Source organism: Myotis brandtii, unplaced genomic scaffold, assembly GCF_000412655.1.
Source record: "Myotis brandtii unplaced genomic scaffold, ASM41265v1 scaffold125, whole genome shotgun sequence".
NCBI classification, from domain to species: domain Eukaryota; kingdom Metazoa; phylum Chordata; class Mammalia; order Chiroptera; family Vespertilionidae; genus Myotis; species Myotis brandtii.
Window position 1 is genome coordinate 6,701,585 of NW_005354385.1, and position 24,104 is coordinate 6,725,688.

Below are 24,104 nucleotides of genomic sequence, written 5' to 3' on the forward strand. Positions count from 1 at the left end.
CAGGCTGACGGCTGCCAGTACAGCGGTGGTGGTGGGAGCCTCTCCTGCCTCCTCAGCAGCACTAAGGATGTCCGACTGCAGCTTAGGTCTGCTCCCTGCTGGCAGTGGACATCCCCGGAGGGCTGCCGGGCTGCCAGAGGGATGTCTGATTGTCAGCTTAGGCCCAATCCCCCGGGGAGCAGGCCTAAGCCAGCAGGTGGTCATCCCCCAAGGGGTCCCAGACTGTAAGAGGGCACATGCCGGGCTGAAGGACCTCCCAGTGCACAAATTTTTGTTCTCTGGGCCTCTAGTAGATATATAAAAGGCTAAGTGTCCGTCCCTTCGACTGGTAGCTATGACACACACTGACCATCAGGGGGCAGACGTTCAACACAGGAGCTGCCATGATGCACACTGCCCATTTAAAAATAAACGGCACCATGGACCTGGCGCTGACAAATGAACACTCGGCTTCCCCCAAGTGAGACACAGGCCCCGCCACCACCCTGGAGCGACACCCCACCAAATCGCAGCTGATGCTGCCGAGACCCCATGGCACAAAATGCGGCCCACAGCCCAGCCCAACCCTGAAACGGTCGCTGTGGGCACCAGATAATGATGTCACGTAGCAACATCTGGCTTCCTCTCCCTAGAGACTAGCCTCCTTGGAGTTTCTTCAGCCCAGGAACCTGACTTGCTTTATAGCAGAGGTCCTCAAACTTTTTAAACAGGGGGCCAGTTCACTGTCCCTCAGACATTCCACACATGCGCACTGCGGGCCCGGGACAAGTCGGCTGCTAAGCAGGACAGGCAGCATGTGGCCCGCAGGCCATAGTTTGAGGACGCCTGCTTTATAGCCAGGTGCAAACATTTTACAGCTTAGCCAAATGTCTGTGAAGCGTTTTCCTGTGCCTCATCTCATTTGATCCTCACAGAAGTCCTGGGGTAGGTAGATAGGAGACTCTCGGTAGAATCCTACTTTCTTTTCATTAGCAAGATGCGAATAGCGATTTTAAAACATTTCTTCTAATTAATTTCCTTTCAATGTGCACGAATTCGTGCACCAGGACACTAGTAAGAGTAATAATATCTAACATGTACTGAGTGCTTGCTGGGTGCAGGACTATGTGTTGACTACTATACATGTGTTAACTGATTTGATTTTCCCAAGTATACATGTATGTGTGTTCAATTACGCATGTGTACATACTCATGGCACATGTAAGTGGGCCTTCTTTCATGATCCTGGAAAAAGAGACACGTTGGTCTGGATTCTTTGTTTTATTACCTATTGTGATAAAAACCAGTTATACGAACATGGACATTGCCTTCAGCTTTTTGAGTCTGTTTAGTCACCTATAAAAGGCAGAAAGGACTAAAATGTCATAAGCTTCTCTTCCAGCTCTGTACTTTTTGATTATTAAAAAGGTATGGAAGAGTCATTTGTGTTCAGTTCAATCGTTAAAGAAAGCCTTCCCAGAAAACAGGCTGTAACTAAAATTGTGAATGGAAGATTAGAGCTCTTGTCTCATTTGCACAGCGTCCCCAGAAAGGATAGCTTTCCAGTCAGCTTTTATTTTAAAGATGTAACTTGGTGAGGGAGCAGGCGGATTTCTCCTGTTGTGGGCTTCGCTGGCTACAGGAATGATGTTAATGCCCTCAATGATTAAATAAAACTAACAGTGACAATGAAAGGTGACTGTCTGATGATTCGATTTGGGGAACTCTTTGGCTGGCTGCCTGAGTCCTGTGCCAGGAAAGAAGATGAATATATTTTAGCAGCATTCTCTAGGCTAGGAAGATATTAAAATTTAGGATGTCAGGTAGTTGCTTGGAACAAGAATATAGATCATGGAAGAAAATGGCTTTGAGGTGAGTTGAACAGAGGGGTGGGTCACATGTTGAATTTGCAACCACCCTCCTTGCTTCCCTCAGATGTTGCAATTTTAAAGTGAATACATAGGGGAATTGGTACATTATTCAGTATCAACCTGATGTCCTAGTAATGGTATAAGGAAAAAATGACAATGTGGGAAGAATTAACAGAGGAGAAAACCTTTACCTATTGTGATTTGAGGACTCCAAAGGCTTGCTCTTTTTAGAAATTTCCTTGGCTGATGACTTCCCACTGCCAAGTGATTTTAAAATTCTGTGGTCTAGTGTGCAAGGTCCTGCCTTTCTGACTTGATGTCCTACTACCCACTTCTTGCCCTCTGGTTTATTGTGTGTAGCTAAGAGAGCCTAAGTGCCTGAGACATATCAGAGCATCAATAAAGCTACATCTTGTTGTTTTTGACCCTTAACTTTGATGCTGACCTTCAGTTTTGACATATATGTAGGGGCCTTTTCAACTCTGGGCTGTAAGTTCATTTTAGTTTGCTCTTTGATTCAAGTTGTGTGGCCCAAGAGCACCAACAATAACTGGTAGATCAGGGTTGGAATCCAGGCAGTCCAATTCCAGAGCCCAACTCGTGAGTCCCTGCCCCATGCGGCCTCATTAGATCCCGTTCCTTGCTATGCTGCCCAAGCATCCAGTTGCAACCATCACATTTCCTTATTTTGTTTTGGGGTTTTTTTTGTAGCAAAAATCATGGTCCGGGGAAGGAGAAGTGAGTTATTGTTTGGGTAGAGTTTCAGTGTGGCAAGATGAAAGAATTCTAGAGATACGTTATACAACACTGTGAATATAGTTAACAGTACAGACTGTACACTTAAACATGGTTAAGGGGGCAAATTTTATATTATATGTGTTTTTTTTGCTACCACAAATTTAAAAAAAGTACTGGCTCTTTTATCATTTAAGGACTAAAAGATTGTCTAAGCTATTTCTCTCATGACAAACTTTTTCCCTGCTTCCACAAGCAACACTGCTTGTAAAGTCTGTGTCCTTTCTTCTTTCTATGCAGGTGATCATGTGATATCACGTAATAGAAGAGTTTCTGTTGTTGAATCTGGTGACTTAATACTTGGAATTTTTAATGTAGAGATTAGGAGAACAAAGGTGCTATATTACATAAGGTGTGTTTGGGTACGATTCCCTTTCACTGCTCTGTGTCTGCATCTCACTGTGGGTTTCTCAACCTGAGCCTTGAGGATATCAGGGGAAAAGAAGGAAGTTTTACAAGCTTCCGTTCCTCCCGTGTACCCGGAACCAGGGCTAATGTCAGAAAACTATTCCTAGGAGATGGGTTTATTTGGTTCTCAATGATTTAAGTACTTTCAATTTGCTCTATGTTGTATATGATAATTAATCTGTAAGTATAACTTCAGATGTATAGACTATCATAGACTCTCTTTTACCACAATTAATTTCTCCCTTAAGGACCCAGAAACTTCATTGTTATTTACCTTCTATTTCCAAAAGGTCCTGAGATGGAAATTACATCTCAAAACAATGTAAAATAGTATAGTTAAGAATAAAACCAGAATATAGACCATAAATGTAGCTACCACTTTGAGTATATCCATTGTTATAATTGATACCAATTTGAATTTACTGGCAACAAAAACAGAACAAAGTTCAGGTTCCATGGTTTATTATTAGTGACAGAAGAATGCCCAAAACATCATTTTTCTTGAGGGAAATGTTGCTAGAATTGAACTTGAAGATTTCCCCCCATGAATTCATGTTTGGGAGATAATTACTAGTGAGTAATAATATCACTGACTGAGGTTTTCTAAGAAACAAACACTCTTCAGTGTATAGACTTTGTTAATAGCTGAAACATAAATGCTAAATCAATGGAGATGTTTTTAGACTGCAGAGTAGGACACCTAGTTTGCTTTTCATTTATTCAGCAACCTACACAGTGCCTACTTTTTGCCAAATACTCTGCCAGACGTTGGGGATGAACAGGGAAGTCCTGGAAGTACTACGGTGTGTACTGAGCTGAGTAGGGAATTTGGATGGGTAAACGGATCATTGGGGAACAGTGTCCTAGGTGCTGTAATGGAGGCGTGCACAGTTCCATTGGAGCAGTTGGAGGAAGGCTCTACTGCTAATGACATTTGAGTTGATTTTTAAAAAAATATATTTTATTGATTTTTTACAGAGAGGAAGGGAGAGGGAGAGTTAGAAACATCGATGAGAGAGAAACATCGATCAGCTGCCTCCTGCACACTCCCTACTGGGGATGTGCCCGCAACCAAGGTACATGCCCTTGACCGGAATCAAACCTGGGACCCTTGAGTCCACAGGCCGACGCTCTATCCACAGAGCCAAACCGGTTAGGGCTTGAGTTGATTCTTAAAAGTCTGCCAGGTTGAAAGGAAGTAAAGGGATATTCCTTATAGAAAGAATGCTCTTGGGTGGTCTAATTTCTTTTAGCTAGGAACTTGTACAATCTAGGCATAGATAATTAACAACCATTAAACTTCTTAACTCAAATAGCAGGTCTTCAGTGGACCTTTAGCTTGTACTTGAGTGCAACAACTTCACGATGAAATTCTCTTCCGGGCCTGCAGAAATTTTGGCACATGGTCAAAGCCCAGTACATAGTGGATGGATTGAGGGATGAAAGGACACGGTGAGTCCAATAGATATCACAACGTGTGGATGAGGTAGAGTTGTCACTGTCAGAAAACTTGGAAGCAGATTTACAATTTCAGCCAAATAGGAGAGCAATTTAATTTTGTACAGCAAAGGGACCTAGCGATAGAGCCTATATTTTCCTCAGCAAATAGCGTGGGCTCTTATGAATTACCTGCACAAACATTTAGCTTGGTCTCCAGGGTCTTGCCCTATGCAACATGAAAGGCATGAATTCCCTCTAACAAAGGTTAAGGGCAGGTATTACCAGCTAATCACAACATCCCTGAACTTTCGCCAGGCCTCTGTGGAGTCTCTGATTTTAAAGCCACCTCCTCGCCGTCCCTGTAGAATTATTAAGCTGTGCAATGTATGCCTGAACAGTTCAGAGGCTTGACCCGTGGAAGGGGCTATTTTAGATAAATGATTACCAAGTGCAGTATTAGTTTTGGTGTCCTGATGTTGAGCAACTTCTCCCAACAATAACTAGTCATCAGGCCCACAGATTCTTAAGACTCCTCATTTAGAAGAATACACACACCCTTTTCTTTCAGTCTCCAGAATTGTGTGTCCACCTGCTTGACTGTTCTCTTGGATGTCTCTGCTCTCTCAGACCTAAACAGGGCCATTTATACATCTTACTCTTCACCACCTGCTCCAGATCTGTACCTTCTTTTGCTGTGTGCCGCTCTCACTAAATGGACCACCGTTTACCTAGTAACTCAAGGAAGGGAGGAGCAAGGTGTTAATTCTTGACATCCTTCCTCAGCCCGCAAATTTAGCCAGTCAGTTTCACGTAATTTTCTGACATCCATCTACCTTTCTTCATTGGATGTGCCATCAGCCATCATCGTCCATTTGAACTACTGCCCTGGCCTCCTAACTGGCCCCCCTGCTTCCACTTCCGCTGTTTCTGATCAGTTCTCCACACGGCGTCTACAGTCATCTTTGTAAAACGTAACTTGATTATGTCATCTCATGCTTACAAGCCTTCACTGGCTTCCCTTTGCGCTGTAGCTAAAAGAAAAAGAATTTACCCTAGCCTGCGTGGCTGGGCATGACAGAGCCCTGACTTACCTTTCCAACTTTATCTTTTCCCCAATCCTCCTCTCCCTTTTCCCAGCTATGGTGACTCTCTTTCAGCTCTTGGATGCGCCAAGCTGTTTCCTGCCTTAGCGTCTTTTCCCTGTTTCCTTGGCCCTGAATGCTGCCGTCCGTGCTTCACCTGGCTCGCTCCTCAATTTTAGGGCTCCTCTTAATCGTTACTTTTTCTTGAGAGGTCTTCCACATCGCCCAATCCAAAGTTGCCCTCCCATAATCTTGATCAAGACCCATCTGAGACTAAGATTCGTTTGCTTTACCTGTATCTCCTCACTGTAACATGATGCTCCAGGGGGACCACATCTGTGTGGTCTCCCACTGCCATGTAGCACAGTGCTGTACAGGGGTGGTGCTTCATAACATTTTTTGAATTAAAGACTGTTTCATTAAAATAAAAGTAGACCTAGAAAGGAGACTCTTGGCCTTCTCTTTGCAATAATGACGGGGCCTGCATCTGATTCCTGTAGCAGGGTTTGCACATGGCTTCCATACGAGTGTCGAGTAGAGTCCTAACAGGAAGTCAGTTATTTGCTCTTTTGCCTTGCAAAAGAAAAGAAAAAAAAAAAGAAGCTTGGTGGCATTTTCAGTGTTTGTCTTTGGGAGCCTCACAGACTAAGTTTAGGTCCTGGTTTTGCTCCCGTAAAGCTGTCTAATCTCGAGCAAGTTAACCCAGTTCTCCCAGGTCTGTTTCCTCGTGTATAAAATGCGGGAAATTACATCTATCCCATGGGCTGGTTATGAAGATTACATGAGATTGTGTGCAAGGTACCTCATACCATGGTGGGCACCTTGTAGCTCAGCCATTCTTTTTCTTATTCCCTTTATATCACAAGAGATTAATAAGGACTCTGAGAAAACTCATTTAATTTACCTCGTAAACTTACTGTACTTATTTAATGCTAAATCATACCCAGGGGCACTCACATGAGGTCAAAATCAGTTTAAGAGGAAGTAATCCATCTCTAGGGTGCAAATAAACAGTGATGGACTGGTTATATAATGGCCAGTAACGTTGGGCTCCCTCAGAAGGATATTCGTGGAATTCACCTTTGCCTTATTCCAGGAGTTTTTTTCTTTTTCAACATTATAATATTAAAATAACAAATAAATACAAATAGGTATTTTTTATTCCAGTTCAAGTAGATGTTCTGTGGAGCTGGGCCATGTGAAAATATTTTTCCCATTTTAGTATTTCTATGGAGAAGCCTTGGCAGGCCCATCGAAAACTCTGGAGTCCAAAGCTCTTCTAATTATGTTGTCATAATTTGGGGGTAATTTAAAAATTTAATATTCTGAAGACAGTTTATTAAATTTAAATGGACTGGATTCGAATTAGTAAGTGGTGTATGTTTACCACCTACTTAGGCATTCCAATCTGGATGCTTGATTGAGTTTAAGGGAAAATTATTGTGTCATATCTACCAAATTATCCAAGGTTAATTCTTTGTCTCTATGAAGTGAGAATAACTCACTGACCTTTGCCGCTATGAAATGTGTTTCACTGAATGACATGAGACAGCACTGTGGCAGGGGAATTGTTTCTCTATTCTCTATAAGCCAAGTCCTCCATTGAGCCAGGGGCTGAAGCATTACAAGGTTAAGGCCTAGCCCTGGCCGGGTAGCTCAGTTGGTTAGAGTGTCGCCCCGAACACCAAGATTGCTGGTTCAATCCTCGGTCAGGACACATAGGGGAGTCAACCAGTTGAATGCATAAATAAGTGGAACAACCAATCGGTGTTTCCTTCTCCTCTCTCTTTCTCAAGTCAATAAGTAAAAATTTAAAAAAAGATCTTGTGAAAAAAGGTTCAATACCTATTTGCTCAAATATTGACACAGGCCAGGAGCTATGTTGTTTATTATGGGATAGGTAGGGTGTTGACGCAAGGGGGTAGACGTGACAATTAATAGCTGCGAGGCATTCATTGACTACTTGGCTCAGTTGTGTAGAGTGTGGGGACTTTCGGGAGGCCCGGGGAACAGATGTGAATTCCTTCTGGGACTCTCACTCTGCCATGTTCTGTAGCTAAAGATCTCACCTCAAACCCAAGCCAAGTATCTTGAGAATGTGTGTGATTGGTTATTTGGGACATTAGACTAATAACAGGTGAATGTACTAGCACTACAGAAGGTGCGCTGTATTGACACAGGGGAGGCTATATGAGTATTGATGTCTAGACATTTAGCTCATGACCAATTTCTCACGGCAAGTTCGACTTCATAAGCTAATATAGCTAAACTGAGAATTGTGGTTGTTAATGTTAATATATGTCCAGCATAATGTTAGCATCTCATCTCAGAGAGATGACAAAATCAACAACATGAAAAATCTGGGTGCTTCTCCCCTCCCCTTACACGCCCCCCCCCCAACCCGGCATCTTACCTTGACCTTTCTTCCTCCTAAGCTCCAAGGACTCCTCTTTGGCCTCTGTAAACTGTTTCCTGAGCCCATTTCTTCTACTTTCTAAATAAACTTTCTCTTATATAAAAATAAATTAATTAATTAAAAAACCAAGCTGTTCTTTTACTCATAGGTGTTGTCAAAGGGAGTAAAAGTTGATAGTATCTGTCAGTGGTTCTGGTCATTGCATTTTCTTTTGGTGTTTTCTGTTCCGTGTCTGGGGGCTGCAGTGCTTTAAAAATAAATTGGGGCAATATCTTCTCAACAATTCATGACCTTCTGTTGAGAAGAATGGGAGCGCACTAGTAAATGAGAAATAATGCATTTCCTTTGCTTCAGTGCAGACTACCTTGATGTCTAAGCGTAGGACTTCAGGGTCTCCCCCTTCCATTGAACTGATTTGATGTTTAAATGACTTCTTCAGGGTGTTTCTGTTTGATGAGATGCTAGAAAAGAAATCATAAAAGAACCACGGCAGTGTTCCTTGATCTGCCTATAAGTTACCCATGCATAGTCTGTTGTGGAATATGACATATCTCTTTCCTTTTTTTGGTCTTTTTCCAGAATGCTATGAACCTACCCCCTGACAAAGCCAGGTTACTGCGGCAGTATGACAATGAGAAAAAGTGGGAACTGATTTGTGACCAGGTAAGAAACAATGATGCTTTTATCAAAAAGTAATGAAAGAAGAGATTTCCTCCCTAAATATATTAGAACCCCCCCACCCCCGCCCCAGGAGATGCATGGATTTCTGTTTTGTGACTTGTTGCCTTCCTGTTTTTAAGATCAAAGGAAAAGTTAGAAAATGACTTCTTTTATTCTTGCATGATTTTGATTCTCTCCTTTATTTTTAGACTTTTTGTATTAGGTTTTCTGGGCTATCTGGTCTGGTCAGGGGGGCATCCAAATTCAGATGATCTGTTTTTCTATTTATCTCACAGAGCAGTTTATGCTGCTTGAATAAGGCAGGCCCTCTGATTTAGTCGGCTTTTCCATTCATGTATATTGATGCATATTCATGCAAGAGGGTGAATTGTTTATAAAGAGACTACTTTAGGCTGATAAAAAATTATTTCAGTGTTTAGCAATTCTTTTTATTTTATCATTAACTCATAACAAATTCACACTCTTCAGAAGGATATAAAATAAAAAGTAGAATTCCCCCTTTTCTCTCTACCCTCATAACTGCACACCTTAGAGACTTTGAAATGTCCTTCCAGTTTCCTTGTATGTTGTTATTTAAAAACAAACAAATATATGAACACACACACACACTCTCTCTTCCTCATCTTGATACATTTGTCAGTATATATGTCTCTACCTTATTCTTTTAGATGTTCTGTAGTAGTCCATTGGCAGTGGTAGTGATTTGGGGGGGACTTTGATCTAGGACTAGGTATAGGCTAGTTGTTTTAAAACGTAGAGAGTTAAAACGTAGAAGAGTCACTCCCTAAAGGTAGAGAGTAGGCTCTGCCGATTACATATTATCAACTTTTTCATTTTGTGCCATGAGTTTCAGAGTGCTCGCATCTTTTACGTCAGGCCGCCCTGAAACTTTCTGGGAGTGCTGTAATTCCTCTGACCAGAGCTCCCTGGGGTCGCTATTGTGGGGTACAATGTGTCAGGGGAGCAGAGGGGTTTTCTTAAGGGGTTTTCCACGTTTCCTAAGAAATAGATGCCTGCGGTTCTTAGAGGGTTTCTGCAGCACTCATTGTGTGTTGACCTAAGCCCTAACTAAAACAGTAATGAAATGACGGTAAGAATCCTCCCCTCTTTTTCCATCCTATATTTGAGCACTAAGAATAGATAGCAATGGAAGAGGAAGCCTACTGCTTACATGACTGGGTCCAAAAGAATAAAATGTGCTGACACTCATAATCTCCTTGCTCGAGACTTCATTTTTAATGACTATTAGCTAAACCTATTATTTTGAGGAAAAATGATTTTATGACAGTGAACAAATGTAATAGGGATAATTACTATAAAGGAAAGGTAATCACTCAAGCGAGGGAAGGCCAAGGGGTGAGAAATTCTACAGTCGCACAGGTTATGAATGACAGCGCAGGCGAAGGGAGACTGGCCCTGGTGGCAGTGAAGTTAGCGCTGAGAGGAAGGGCTGAGCCATCCTTCCTTCCTCAGACCCGCGGGCGTATTCACTGCCAACTCGGTCTTCCCTGCTCCTTCCGGGTGTGAATGAATTATTAGTGTTTGTATCTCCAGTGTGCCAGGCAGGGGAGGCTGCTGATGATGGAAGAGTTCCAACAGCTGTACTCTTCTCTCAGACCAGAAGTGGCTCCATAGGGTTGATGGTGGAGTCTCGGACAGCTTGAGGCTCGGAGAGTAGCAAATCAGTTATCTGATTATTTGCCTGATTCTCAGCTCCTCAGAGTTCAGGTTATTACTGCCTTAAATGTGACTATGCCAGGACGTGGAGAATTTAGCTACTTCATCTGTTCCTGGCAGTCCCTTCAACACAAGCTGAAGTGGCTCCATCAGTTCTGAGTTGTGGGTGATTTATTAATAGTGAAGTAATAATTATTATTGTTGTTGCCAATAGCCAGCATTTAGTAAGCAGATTTTCCGACCAAAAGCTCTGTGTTTAATCTTCAAAGGATACCAATAAGACTTATTAGTGACTCCATTTGACATATGAGGAAAACTGAGACAGCGATTAAATCATTGCTGAAGGTTGCATAGCTGTTAGGAGGTAATACGGCATAGACTGTCAGATTCCCGAGAATATGCACATTCCGGGCCTTAACCGTACTTTCTGCTCCCTTCCTCACTGAGTATGCAAGAGTTTGAATTTTATACTAAAAGGAAAAAGTACAAGCTATTCCTCTGCCCTGCATTCTGGTATTCTTTCCTGAGAGGGAGAGAAAGCCAGGGAGTTTTAGCACAGGCACTGAGCCTCATCTACCCACATGACCACCACGGTGAACTACCATTTTTTGATCAAACAGTCATTGGGAGAATTGTGTCCAGCAGAAAACTGGACTTTTTGTCAGATACAGCTAACTTATTGGTGTGTCACCCACATGAATATGACTTCTCCTATGTATGTTTCTGAGGGAAAAAATAAAATCCATTAGCTTAAAGCATGCATGATGTAATATTTATATGGCAAGTATAATGTATTCGTGTTTATTTCACTGAAGGCTTATCTTACCTGTTATCTACATAGACCTTGTCATACACACACACACGTTTGGCACATAATCTATATCTCTCTATGGTACCTAACCTGATGGACACTCAGAATACATTTGCTTTTATGATTCCATTTATATGAAATGTCCAGAATGAAAAATTCATAGAGAATGAAACTAGATTAATGGATGCCATGGACTGGGAGGGGGGATGAGAGACTGATAATGGGAATTATATCTCATTAAACATGATATTTGCCTCTGCAACAAACAGAGATAGGGAAAAACGGGGAGGAGGAGAACATAAGAGAAATAACTGTGTGTGTGGATCTTCTTTTGAATCCTTATCTGGACATACATTCAAGTACTTTGTGGGGATACTGAGGCATGTTTTATAGTAGCCTGAGGTGTAGTATGAGAGTAAGGAGCTGGAAATTCTGAGTTCCTTGGACAATTACAAATGAAAAACCCCAGCTGCTTGGCAATAAGAGGGCGCTCTCCTTGCTCTTTGTACCTGTACAGACAAAGAATGCCCCTTGCTCTCACTCCTGCCTCAGTTTTTGGTGTTCCCTAAACACAGACCCTGTGCTGCACTGTTTGGCTTTGGAGTCTTGGCTGTTTTCCATCAGCTTAGGGTAAACGCTGCACTTAGGGAGCTTCGGAGATCCTGGATGGACTTTCAAATCATTACAGCAGGTAGGGTTGTAGGGACCATGCATTTCAAGCCACTTTTTATTTTCCTTTTTAAAAGACTTTTTAAATTGATTTTTAGAGAGAGAGGAAGGGAGAGGGAGAGAAACATCAATGGGACAGCAGAACATCAGTTGGCTGCCTCCATCTGATGGGGATCTGGCCTGCATCCTGGGCATGTGCCCTGACCAGGAATTAATGGTCAACCTCTCAGTGACCGGGCCTTAACCATACTTGTTACACTTAACCAACTAAGCCACACTGGCCAGGGCTCCACTCTTTATTTTTCTACTTAAAAAGTTAGCATATGCTTGTCAAAAAGAGAAACTGTATTAGAGAGTGTGAAGTAAAGTGTAAGTCCTTTTGCCTTTCCTATCTGTTCATGCATTCCCTTAATTTATTGGTGATGAAATTGAGGTTCCAGAGCATAAATGACTAGACCAGTAGCACCAAGGCTTCCCTGGCCAGTGAGATGAATGAGAACACCTAATTTCCAAACCCTTTCAGTTATTTCCAAACCCTTTCAATTATTTCCTGTTACACAGGGGCCTGGAAATATTCATTGAAACAAACATTGTAGTAGATAAGAAGTAATCTCTGAGGCTTCATCCAAAGGCTTCTCGGGTGTTATTGGTTGGGGTCATGGATTGGTTCATAACTGAATGATGAAGTAGAAGTGGTTAGTCCTAATTTCAGGACATTTTAAATGACTAACGCCTATGGGTGTAAAATCAAGTTCTGGAATATTATGGTGCCACACCTGAGCTGGGTTAGAAGGCTTCCTCTCTGTGGCTTTGTCGGTACCGATGGTGAGATTTATTTTGGAGGTGGATGTGGCATGGCTTGGTCTTGCCCCCTAATGGCTGGCTATTGTTTTGCATTGTAGCCTTAATGAGAGATGGGGTCTCCCCCTTTCTTGACTTATATGGAATTATTTGGGAGAAGGAGATACAAACCAAAACAAAAGGGAGACTGAAGAGTTGGCTGGGAATCATACCCACCTAGACTCAGCTTCCTCGGGGAGATTGAATGTCAACCCTCAAGGCTCAGCATGTGTCCTGATCAGGAAAGGAGAAGGCGCCTGCTGCCACTGTGCCAGAGCTAAGTCAGGCCAGGGGCACTAAGATACTCCACTACACCAAGATACTCCACTACACCAGGATACTCCACTACACCAAGATACTCCATTGCAGCAAGACTTGCTCTCTTATCTTGATCAACAACTGACCCATACCATTTGAATGTATTTAATTATTATGAATATCATTATTTTGTAAACCCCTCACTTACATTTCCTAATACTATGTCTTTCAAAGGGAAAGAAAGTTACTTATTGGCTAACTTGTATCAAAAGTGAAGCCAATTTGCCACTGGAATAAAATGTTCTAAAATATTAAAGAGCTAACAAAGTCACTAATCATCTGAGAGATGCAAATCAAAACAACAATGAGGTACCATCTCACACCTGTCAGAAGGGCCATCATCAACAAATCAACAAATGACAAGTGCTGGAGAGGATGCGAAGAAAAAGGAACCCTCTTGCACTGCTGGTGGGAATGCAGCCACTGTGGAAAACAGTATGGTGTTTCCTCAAAAAACTAAAAATGGAACTTCCATTTGACCCAGTAATCCCTAGGAATATATCCCAAGAAAACAGAAATCAGAAAGGATATATGCACTCCTATGTTCATAGCAGCACAATTTACAATACCTAAGATTTGGAAACAGCCTAAGTGCCCATCAGCAGATGAATGGATTAAAAATAGTGGTACATCTACGCAATGGAATACAAGGGGTAATAAATAGGTAGCGACATGGTGTGGTGGGGATCGGGGGCGGGAGGACGCTATAGCCTACTTCAGTGTTGGTGGCTGCCCTGTTAATTATTTGAGCCATCCTATGGACAGATAGTGACACAGCAGTCCCCTTCCCCTTGCCATACTCCCTCTCCCCAGGCTCCCAGACTCCAGACTTAATCTGCCTTCAGCCCCTGTCCTCAAGTTCCAGGCTTTGATTCTACATTTAGCCACAGTCACTTCATCTGGCTTTCCCAGCTGTTGGGTTACCACACAGCCATCTCCCCTGCCCTCTCCCCCTTTTTCAGCCAGTCTTCTGGCTAGCTGATATTTTTTACTCTATTTAATATTGTTTGATGTGAAATAGTTTACATTTTTACTGTATTTCAATAATTCTGTGGTATGGTGAAACGCTATCTATTTTCAAATCATTACGAGGTTTTTGAGGTCTGTTTCATTCCTAACATAAATGTAATTATTTGTCTGTTTCCTATAATATAAAAAGTTTCAAAATAAGATACCGATGTCTTTATTAAGTAAATCACTAATAACTAAAATTACTGAGTGAAGGACCCATCAGGGGCTAAATTCTACAGACCTAATTGGGGACCCAGGTGAGGCTTCAGCATGCTCTGGGGTTGTCTCCAACCAAGGAAGAACGAACACCCAGGCGCACACCTGCAGAGTTTCTGGGCCAGGCTTGGAAGTAGTGTGCGCCACCAGCAGTCTCACCCCATTGGCTAGACCTACAAGGGGGGTGAAAAACGTAGGCTAGCTGAATGCACACAATGAGAAGAAAAGGTTTAGTGAAAGCTAGTCTCTGCCAATTTTGATAGTTTCATTTGTTTTAGGTTCTATTCAGTATTATAACTGGCCTTTACTTACGTATTCGTTAATTTACTTGTTGACTAAGCAATTAGTTGTACAGGCAAGGGAAAGCCAAGAGGGAAGTGAGATGGCATGGATCTGAGTTTCCCCAGAACTCACTTGGAGGCGGGGAAAGACTCTAAATGGTTGCTAGCACCAGTTTGTCCTGAGTTCCAGCAGTGTGCCAGGCAGGAATGGGCTGTGGGGCATGTGTTTTTGCCAAATTAAAACACAAACACAAAATTTTGTCTCCGGGTTGTGTTCTGACTTGATATTTTTAAAGAGACCATCTTCCTTTTCTTGAAATCTTCAAGAAAGGTATTGAGTTAGTTGCTGGTACATGAAAAAGAAGGCAAGTTTTCCGTCCCCCCATCCCCCCTCCCCAAAAGCAAAGTTTCCCTTCCATTAAGACTCACTCAGGGTCTCTTAATTCCTTGATTCTAAATCCCCGGAGAAGCAGGTGGCAACCCTGCACGTTGAGCTTCCTCATGTTTAGTATCTCTGGAGTCACAGAAAATCGAGTCTGAACCTAGAAACGGGCATACACTTTTCCTCTTCCAGAGGTTCCCTTTGTCATCCAGTTTTTAGAGCAGGAAGAAAAGATGCTGGCCTACCTCACAGGGATTGAGAGGGGGGTAGGAAAGGTAACATAAAGGAAGGGGGAATTACTTCTTTTAATACTAACCCTCTTTGTCAGCTTGATGTAAATGCTCTGTCAGAGCAAGAAGCCCAGGGCTCAGTCTGATTTCGAAGCTTTCAGGTTATCTTCTGCCAAATGCACATCCCGTTTCCTGCCTTCCTGCCTGGCAAGTCAAATAGAATTATAGATCTCTGCCCCGCCCCCAAGTGAAACCACTTGACTTTCACAGCTGGCGTAGATGACCCCCTTATGTTATATGAGCATCTTTTGTGAACTTGGGAACATATTACAGGAAATGAAGAATCATATAGGCAATTTAATGCCTATTGGCTAGACTGAGGTTGACCTTTGACACTATCTTTTAGAAAATAATTTAAGTGATTTATGAAGGTGCTTTAGCCAAGAATTTGTGCTAGGTAATACAAATACTACTTTACATTGTTTTAACCCTTGGACATTTAACTTTTAGTCTTTGCTGTGGAAGGCTGTTTTTGTTTAATTTTCATAAAATAGAAAAGCAGCTTTTTGGAAGTTTTCCAGCAAGTGGTTGAGCTGGCACTAACAATTTCTGTGTTTCAAAATGTACCACAATGGTTTGGAAATTTTTTTTTTTAATTGTCAGTGTATGATCTGGATCACCATGTCATTGTGGCTCTTTTCATCAGTCCATTCATCATTGAAATTGTTTCTTGAGTGCACACTCGGAAGAGTGATGTGCTAGCTCCAGCCGGCTCAGTTGGTTGGGTGTCCTTGTGCACCTAAAGGTGGCTGGTTCGGTTCCTTGTCAGGGCACATGCACAGGTTGCAGGCTCAGCCCCAGCAGGGGGTGTGCAGGAAGTACCCGATGTTTCTCTTTCTCTCTTCCTTGCCCTTCCTCTTTTTATCCATAAAATAAAAATCAATAAAATAAAAATTCTTATAAAAGAAGAGTGATGTGCTATGACTGTAGTGCTTCAGAAAACATAATGCTGAATCTTTCAAAAGAAGATACTGAAAAAAGAATAAGACATCATCTCAAAAGAAAATTCTGCAAAGACAGTATACAGCAGGGAGCTTTCAGTCCACGTATTCTCCCCTACTTACCCAGAGCATTGATGGTAGGTCTTGATGAACTTGCAAGTAAAATGTTGTAAAGGAAGTTATTTTCTGAAGCCATTGAGGAAATGAAGGTGCCTGTGGTCTTTATCTCTGCTGTGGTAGGAAAATAGCATTTTGATTTCACTTAAAGAGCAGAACTATAAATTGGTTTGGATTTCTAATTAGAGTGCAGGTGTTGGGGGTGAAAGGAGAGAGGAGGAAAGTGAATTAGAAATATGCTTTGGGTTTGTAAGAAATATGTAGGGGCAGAGACTGAATGGTCTCCATGAACATGGTGGATACTAGCTGTTTGGACAAGAGCATGGCTGGCAGACAAGGTACTTGAAGTACCCTCGTTAGGCAGCTACATGTTTGTTATCCTTCTTGCCACTGTTAGTGCTCTTCCCAGGAGCTAGACCAGCCGTGGGCAAACTACGGCCTGCGGGCCGGATCCGGCCCGTTTGAAATGAATAAAACTAAAAAAAAAAGACTGTACCCTTTTATGTAATGATGTTTACTTTGAATTTATATTAGTTCACACAAATACTCCATCCATGCTTTTGTTCCGGCCCTCCGGTCCAGTTTAAGAACCCATTGTGGCCCTCGAGTCAAAAAGTTTGCCCACCCCTGAGCTAGACACAACTGCTCAGCTGCTGATGTATGTGCTCATAGTCTCAGATATGACTTCTCAAGTGCATCTTAAACCCTATAAAATAAACACTCGTCATAGTTTGGGTACCAGGCTTATATATCTCTGAGGAACAGCCAGGAGATGTCCTCAGCAATGACCATTTTCAAAGGAGCTGCTTCCACCTCCCTTCTCAGCCCATCCTCATCAGGTATTGTGTAGAACTTGATTTAAGGAGTCATTTTGATGTCATATCTGATAAGGGCCTAATCTCCAAAATTTATAGGGAACTCATACAACTTAACAAAAGGAAGATAAACAATCCAATCAAAAAATGGGCAAAGGACCTAAATAGACACCTTTCAAAAGAGGACATTCAGAAAGCCAAGAGACATATGAAAACATGCTCAAAGTCACTAATCATCCGAGAGATGCAAATCAAAACAACAATGAGGTACCATCTCACACCTGTCAGAATGGCTATCATCAACAAATCAACAAACGACAAGTGCTGGAGAGGATGTGGAGAAAAAGGAACACTCGTGCACTGCTGGTGGGAATGCAGACTGGTGCAGCCACTATGGAAGACAGTATGGAGTTTCCTCAAAAAACAAAACATGGAACTCCCATTTGACCCTGTGATCCCACTTCTAGGAATATATCCCAAGAAACCAGAAACACCAATCAGAAAGGATATATGCACCCATATGTTCATAGCAGCACAATTCACCATAGCTAAGATCTGGAAACAGCCTAAGTGCCCATCAGTAGATGAATGGATTAGAAAACTGTGGTACATCTACACGATGGAATACTATGCTGCTGTAAAAAAGAAGGAACTCTTACCATTTGCAACAGCATGGATGGAACTGGAGAGCATTATGCTAAGTGAAATAAGCCAGTCAATGAAGGAAAAATACCACATGATCTCACTCATTCATGGATAATAAAGACCATTACAAACTTTTGAACAATAATAGATACAGAGGCAGAGCTGCCTCAAACTGATTGTCAAACTGCAGTGGGAAGGCCAGAGAGGGTTGGGGGGCAGAAGGGAGGGGAGTAAGAGATCAACCGAAGGACTTGTATGCATGCATATAAACATAACCAATAAAAAAATTAAAAGACAAAAAAAAAAAAAAGGAGTCATTTTGACCATGTGGGTTGACAGATTGAAACTATCGTTGGCTTAATCTTGTGATCTGAAGATGAAAAAAAAAAAAGACATGAGGCTGCTTAGAAGAGGTGTGTGCTTATGTATTTATTATGTTAAATTTGAAATTATGGAAGATCTAAGCAGGAAATCATAAAATACTCAACTGGACCTGGTTTAAGGCTTAGGTTTTCAGGTTGTTAGCACACCCTGCTTTTGTTTTTATGTTTTAGAAGGTAACTTTTTATACATCTAGGAAACTGGGATGGGTGTTGAGTTGGGGGAAGTAGGGAGGATTGAATGAAGATGGTGGATTAAGCAAATTCTCATGAAATGATAGTGAAGATGCAGTAATTTGCATTTCCCTAATGATGTTGGGCATCTTTTTATGTGCTGGTTTGTCATTTGTGTATCTGCATTGTTGAAGGATTTAGTCAAGTCTTCTGCCTATTTTTAAAAGTTGGGTTGTTTATATTATTATTGAACTATAGAAATTAAAAAACATATATTCTGGATACAAGTCTCCATCAGATGTATAGTTTGCAAATATTTTTTCCTATTTCATGTCTTGCCTTTCATATAACAATGCCTTTAAAGAAAAGAGTTTTTCTGATGAAGTCTAATTTAGTTTATCTTTTATTTTTTTAAGTGGGTCATGCATTTTTGTGGCCTAACAAATCTTTGTCCAACCTCAGGTCACAAGGATGATCTCCTATGCTTTCTTCTAGAAACTTGATGATTTTGGTTCTTATGTTAAAGTATGTGGTCTATTTTGGCAAAGGGGTGTGAAGTAAGGCTGGGGATTCACTGTTTTCCCCTCACCCCCCGGCCATATCTTTATCCAGCTGTTTCCGGCATTTGTTGAATAGACTGTCCTTTTTTTCATGAACTACCTTAGTACCTGAAAAAAACAAATTGTGGGGCCTATTTTTGTACTCTCTCCTGCTCCACTGATCTTTATTTCTCTCCTTTTGTCATATAGCACTGTTTTGATTACTATCTTAAATAAAGGTAGTGTGAATATTCTTTGTTCTTCTGTAAAATTACTCTTGCTATTCTATTTTTTTTTTTGCATTTTTATATGAATTTTAGAATCAGCTTGTCAATTTTTAAGAAAAAGCCTCCAGGATTTTGATTGAAGTTGCATTGACTCTTTAGATCAATTTCAGGAGAACCGACATCCTAGAAATATTGACTCCTCTGATCTGTGAACATGGCATCTTTATTTATTTAGGGCTTTAATATCTTGCCTGGAGTGTTTAGAAGCTTCCCAGTGGGTAGGTCTTGCACATATTTTGTTAAATCTATCCCTAAGTTTTTCATTATTTTTAGTGCTATGTTAAGCGATATAATTTTAAAATAAAAGTTTCCAATGGTTTGTTCCTAGAGAAATGCCGTTTTTGAATGACTCCCACCACTTCATCAATTCCCTTATGGAAAAAGGTGTGGTTTATGCTATATCACTGCATTTTCAAAACCAAGTTATACCGTTAAACACCATCTTAATGGTTTCTGTACTGTAAACAGCACCATAAGTGTTGAAGTTGAGTATTCTGAGCTTGGTTCCCATGTTTAAGTATATGTCGAAAGCATGTGGTAAGGGTATGGTTAAGATCTGATAACTTCTTCCTATTTTCAATCCTTATGTTCTCTTCATAAAGGTGCTTTCTTTATATGACTAGGCACTTGTTGACTTTAGTGGAAGGCCTCTTCCTTCTCTACCTCTTCCCATGTTCCCTGACATGTTACATTATGCTCTTCACAAATATTAGCGTTCATTAAGTTCAAGCAAGCATCTATGGAAGTTCTGAAAATTATACCCATGTATTTGCATGTTGTTAGAATTGGGGCAAATGAAGTTTCAGAGACTCTACTACTTTGTATTATAGTTAGTATAATTGTCAGAAAAACAATCAAAATAAGAGCTTGCCATTCTTTCAAATTCTACAGTGATTGAAAAATATTATAGCTCTTATCTAAATCTTGAACTAGCTAATGGTTTCTACAAGAAATCTAAGGCTTATTCTGTCTTTGTGTTTGTTTCTGCCTTGATCAGGATCAGAACTTGTTTATTTTTCTTTTCCTCCTCCATGTTTTGTTTGTATGATGCTTGGTTAGCTCAGGGGACTTTAAAGATCTTTCGAAGTGTGTTATTCTTGTTTGGGAGGCATCCTTAAGTAAGATTTCTGGAATTGTAATAAAAATGGGAGAAAGCGTTTCATATTCCCATTTTGCATGTGAAGAAACAATGATGTGTGTTTGTACATCTTGCATTTTTACAGGAACAAGTACTCCCCAGCAATTTTACACAATTTTCCTGAAAGCATAGACTGTAACTATGATTTTATAATGTAAGTCCGTATCTTTAAATGTAACTGAAAATCGTGTTAAGTCTTTGCTTATGAGGGATATGCATGTTCTCTTTGTAGACTGAGTAAAGAGAGGGATATGCGAGTCCACAGTAGGAAGTACAATCAGAAGCTTTAATGGACAGAGGACCTGCTTGGGGAATTTAAGAAAATGCAGACTCTTGAGTACTTGATGACTTGGGTCAGGAGAATTTTTGCCATTTAGCAAGCATCCTCAATTGCTTTAGATCAGTGGTTCCCAAACTTATTTGGCCTACCGCCCCCTTTCCAGAAAAAATATTACTCAGCCCCTGGAAATTAATTTTTTTTTAATTTTAATAGCAGTTACTCATCGCCCCCAAATGCACCTGTGGCCATCACCGCCCCCCTGGATCGCTGCAGCACCTACCAGGGGGCGGTAGCGCCCACTTTGGGAATCACTGCTTTAGATGCAGGCCTCTGGTTATGGGTATTTTAAGAAATGCCAGTCTAAATGAAGGTAAAGCTTTAGCTTTTGAAGACAGAAAATAGATATAGATTTGAAGATTATCAGAAGGCTTTTCCAGTGTAAATCTGACCTTCCGTCACTCTATACAGCTCTTCGGTCCTCATTAACATTAACAACTGTACTTACTGAACACTGCTCCATGTCAAGTAGTCACAGTTCTGTCTTTTCTTAGGACAACATAAGATAGCAGACAAACTTTATTAGTATGACCTCCTTCATACAAATGCAACAAATTCAATTAAAATGCTTTTTAAGTTGGGAGAATGATGAACTATCAATAGGATTAAAGAAGTCCAATTCATATCACATATTAGAGAGTGAATTATCAGATGTTATGATTAGGAAAGACCTGTTGAACTAGAAGAAACTTTTGCGAGTCTAAATAAAGGCAGTTATTTGGAAAACTCTCATCAAAAGTTATTTTCAGTCTGCGAGCTGTAATGGAACACTTGGAAAGTTGTCCTCTCTGCTCGGACTAGGAAAATGATTTCATATTCAGAGCTGAAGAATGCTTCAAGGCGCTCCAAGAAACTATGGCTGAGGAATGAATCTGACATGCTGATTTTTCAAGTCTAGTCTAGTGCAGAAATGGCCAACTTGTAAAGTTGGGAATGAAGAAAGGAGAGTGATGCAGTATTACCCATATGCTCTTTCACTATTCAAAACTCCTTATTGACTCCCTGTCCTACGCATTAGCCTATTATTTGACGTCTGCCAGTGCCCTTTCCCAGTTACCGTTTAGATCCTTTATGCCATTAACTTTCATAAACTTTATTACTGGGACACAGCTGACCCCCTTGAAGATCCTAGTACAGGCCCCAGGCTTTTCTACTTTTGTTCCCATGTGCCCCATCTGGAAAACTCCTCTGTCTCCTGCCTCTCACACTGTCCCAGGATATCTATATGCTGCCTGTCCTTCAAAACTCAATTCCAAAGCTACTTTCTCCAGGGATGTTTCTTTGATCATCTCAGTTGGAAAGAGCCTTACCTTCCTTTGAACTTCCAGAGGATCGCATATGGTTCTGATCATATTCTACTTTGTATTACAGCAGTGTCTGCTATATCTCAGAGATGAGATTTAATGTTTTGGAGTTGAATTTGTTTCATTTTGTGCTTTTTATAGAGCGTCTTGCATAATGTGTTCTGGATGAGCATAAGAATAAAAAGACAAACATTTTTTTTTTACCTTGGTGTTTTTCACGTGGGTGCCTTAGAAACAGGAGACTTCAATGTGATAGCAAGATTTAAGATGCTCAGGGACAGGGACTTATTTAGCAAAATGTTTCATCCAATAATAACCACAGGGACCCTTCTAAATAGGATCACAGCTGGCACTAGCTGCCTCTGGTAGTTGTTAGACAAAATTAGAATCCCATCTGAACTTGCTTTCCTTGCTATCTATTGTCGTAAGTAGGTAGAGTCTTAATACTTTCCCTCCATTTCCTCTAAATTGTCCTCATACTTTCCATAGGTGGGGCATTTTGGTGGCCTCTCTGAAGTGTCAGAGTGTTTTGAGGGAAGAGGGGCATGGAATATGCATTCCCTTAGGACTTTGGTTCTCTCTATTTCTTGGGGCGGGGCGGGGGGGGATCTAGATCTGTTTGTGTGAATTTTTTTCTATTTGTGGAAATTGTTAGTTTTGTGAGGGCTGAGATGTCATGGCTTCCCTTAGGCCCTCCTGCTTAGGAGCCCTGATTCTGGTCTTGGCACCTCCGCCCAACGCACTGTTCTTGGCCTCTGCTATTCCATAGATATCATTTCTGTCTGTATGCAATATTAATGCCCCTTTGTCTTTTCTTCTCCCTAGTACTCATGTCATCATTTCCCATTTTAGAGGGTAAACTCCTTGAGGACATGGATGATTCCAGTTAACATAGCTCTGAAGAGCTTTTAGGACCAAGTTATAGCCTGTGAAGTAGAACTCACTAATGGCAGTGATACTGGTTGTGATTATGGCCCATTTACTCAGTCTTAGAAAAGGAAGCCCAACCACTTTCAACTTCTAGGAGGAAAAATCACTCAAGTGTAGTGAGCTTATTCAAAACCTTTGAATTTTTACTATCTAAGGTGAATTATTACAGGATCAAAATAACAAAACATTAATAATGGCATAACAACGGTGACATCTAATTTATCCCTAAGGGTGTTTAAGCAATTCTGAAATAGAGCCAGTGACCCTGTGGCCATCCCAGACTGGGAGAGAAGCTCAACAGTGAGTGTGTCCCCCACGAGCCACCCATTTTATAGTGAGACACCTGAAAATAAGAGACTTCTTATTTTCAGGTGTCTCACTATAATTTCTTCCTTAAACCTAAGATTATCAAGGTCTAAGATAAATTTAAGTGAAATCCTGTTTGATTTTGGCGCTGCTTATCCAAATATAACTTATAGAATGGAAATGCTTGTAATATGTTTGGTGTAAGTCCAGCTAACATCAAATTAACCTCAATTAAGTAATTTCTCATGTAATTATACACATGGGTAGAGAAAATGCAAAGGATTAGAAATGTTTTGTTAGGTGAGTGGAGTGTCCAATCCCAGTTCTTTATGCAGAAAGGCTTTCAGTGACAGACTTTATTAGATTTAGGTGGAGAAAGGGGGGCATGGAGGGAGGGAGGCCCCAAAGACACGGTTCAGCTGGTTGGAAAGAACTGCCAGTCTGTGTCTAATAGAAAAGGCCATGTTGTAGCCTTGCTGTTGATTAATTTCCTTTATTTTGACTTTGCCTAATTAACATAGTATACTCCTGTCACAGCCCCTTCTGTTAGTTCCTTTAAGAATGGCCTGGAGTCCTGGCTGGTGTGGCTTAGTTGTTAGGCTTGGTACCCTGTCCCCATAGGTTGACTGGTTCAGTTCCCAGTCAAGGCGCATGCCCAGGTTTCAGGCTTGATCCCCAATAGGGGGCGTGCAGGAGGCAGCCCACCGATGTTTCTTTCTCTCCCTCTTCCTTCCTCTCTCTAAACAAAATCAATAAAAATATATTTATTAAAAATAAAAAAACCAGAATGGCCTGAATTTTTGTTTTTGTGTTTCTCCCGCCCCCCTCAAATAAACTCTTATAAAAATCCTCTTTAAACAAACAAAAAAAGAGTGGCCTGGTTTTCATTTCTGGTCGTGGTAGACTTGAACCCTAGTCATTAAGTGGTGTCCACTCAGTGCTTTGTCTTTTCCTTATCTGCAGGCCATGCCTGTGTTTAGGCTGCCTAACCTTCCCCATGGCTGGCGGGAGGAGGGGGATGGCG

At 41.2% G+C, this 24,104-nt stretch overlaps 1 protein-coding gene across 1 annotated transcript in view; it reads left to right on the forward strand.

The window, feature by feature from the left end:
- The window catches only part of FMNL2 (formin-like 2), a 264,681-nt gene that overhangs the window by 127,603 nt on the left and 112,974 nt on the right, over positions 1–24,104 (forward strand). Inside the window, exon 2 of the mRNA XM_014534048.1 lies at positions 8,571–8,654. Within this exon, the coding sequence (XP_014389534.1) occupies positions 8,571–8,654 (84 nt within the window). The remainder of the gene's footprint in view (positions 1–8,570; positions 8,655–24,104) is intronic.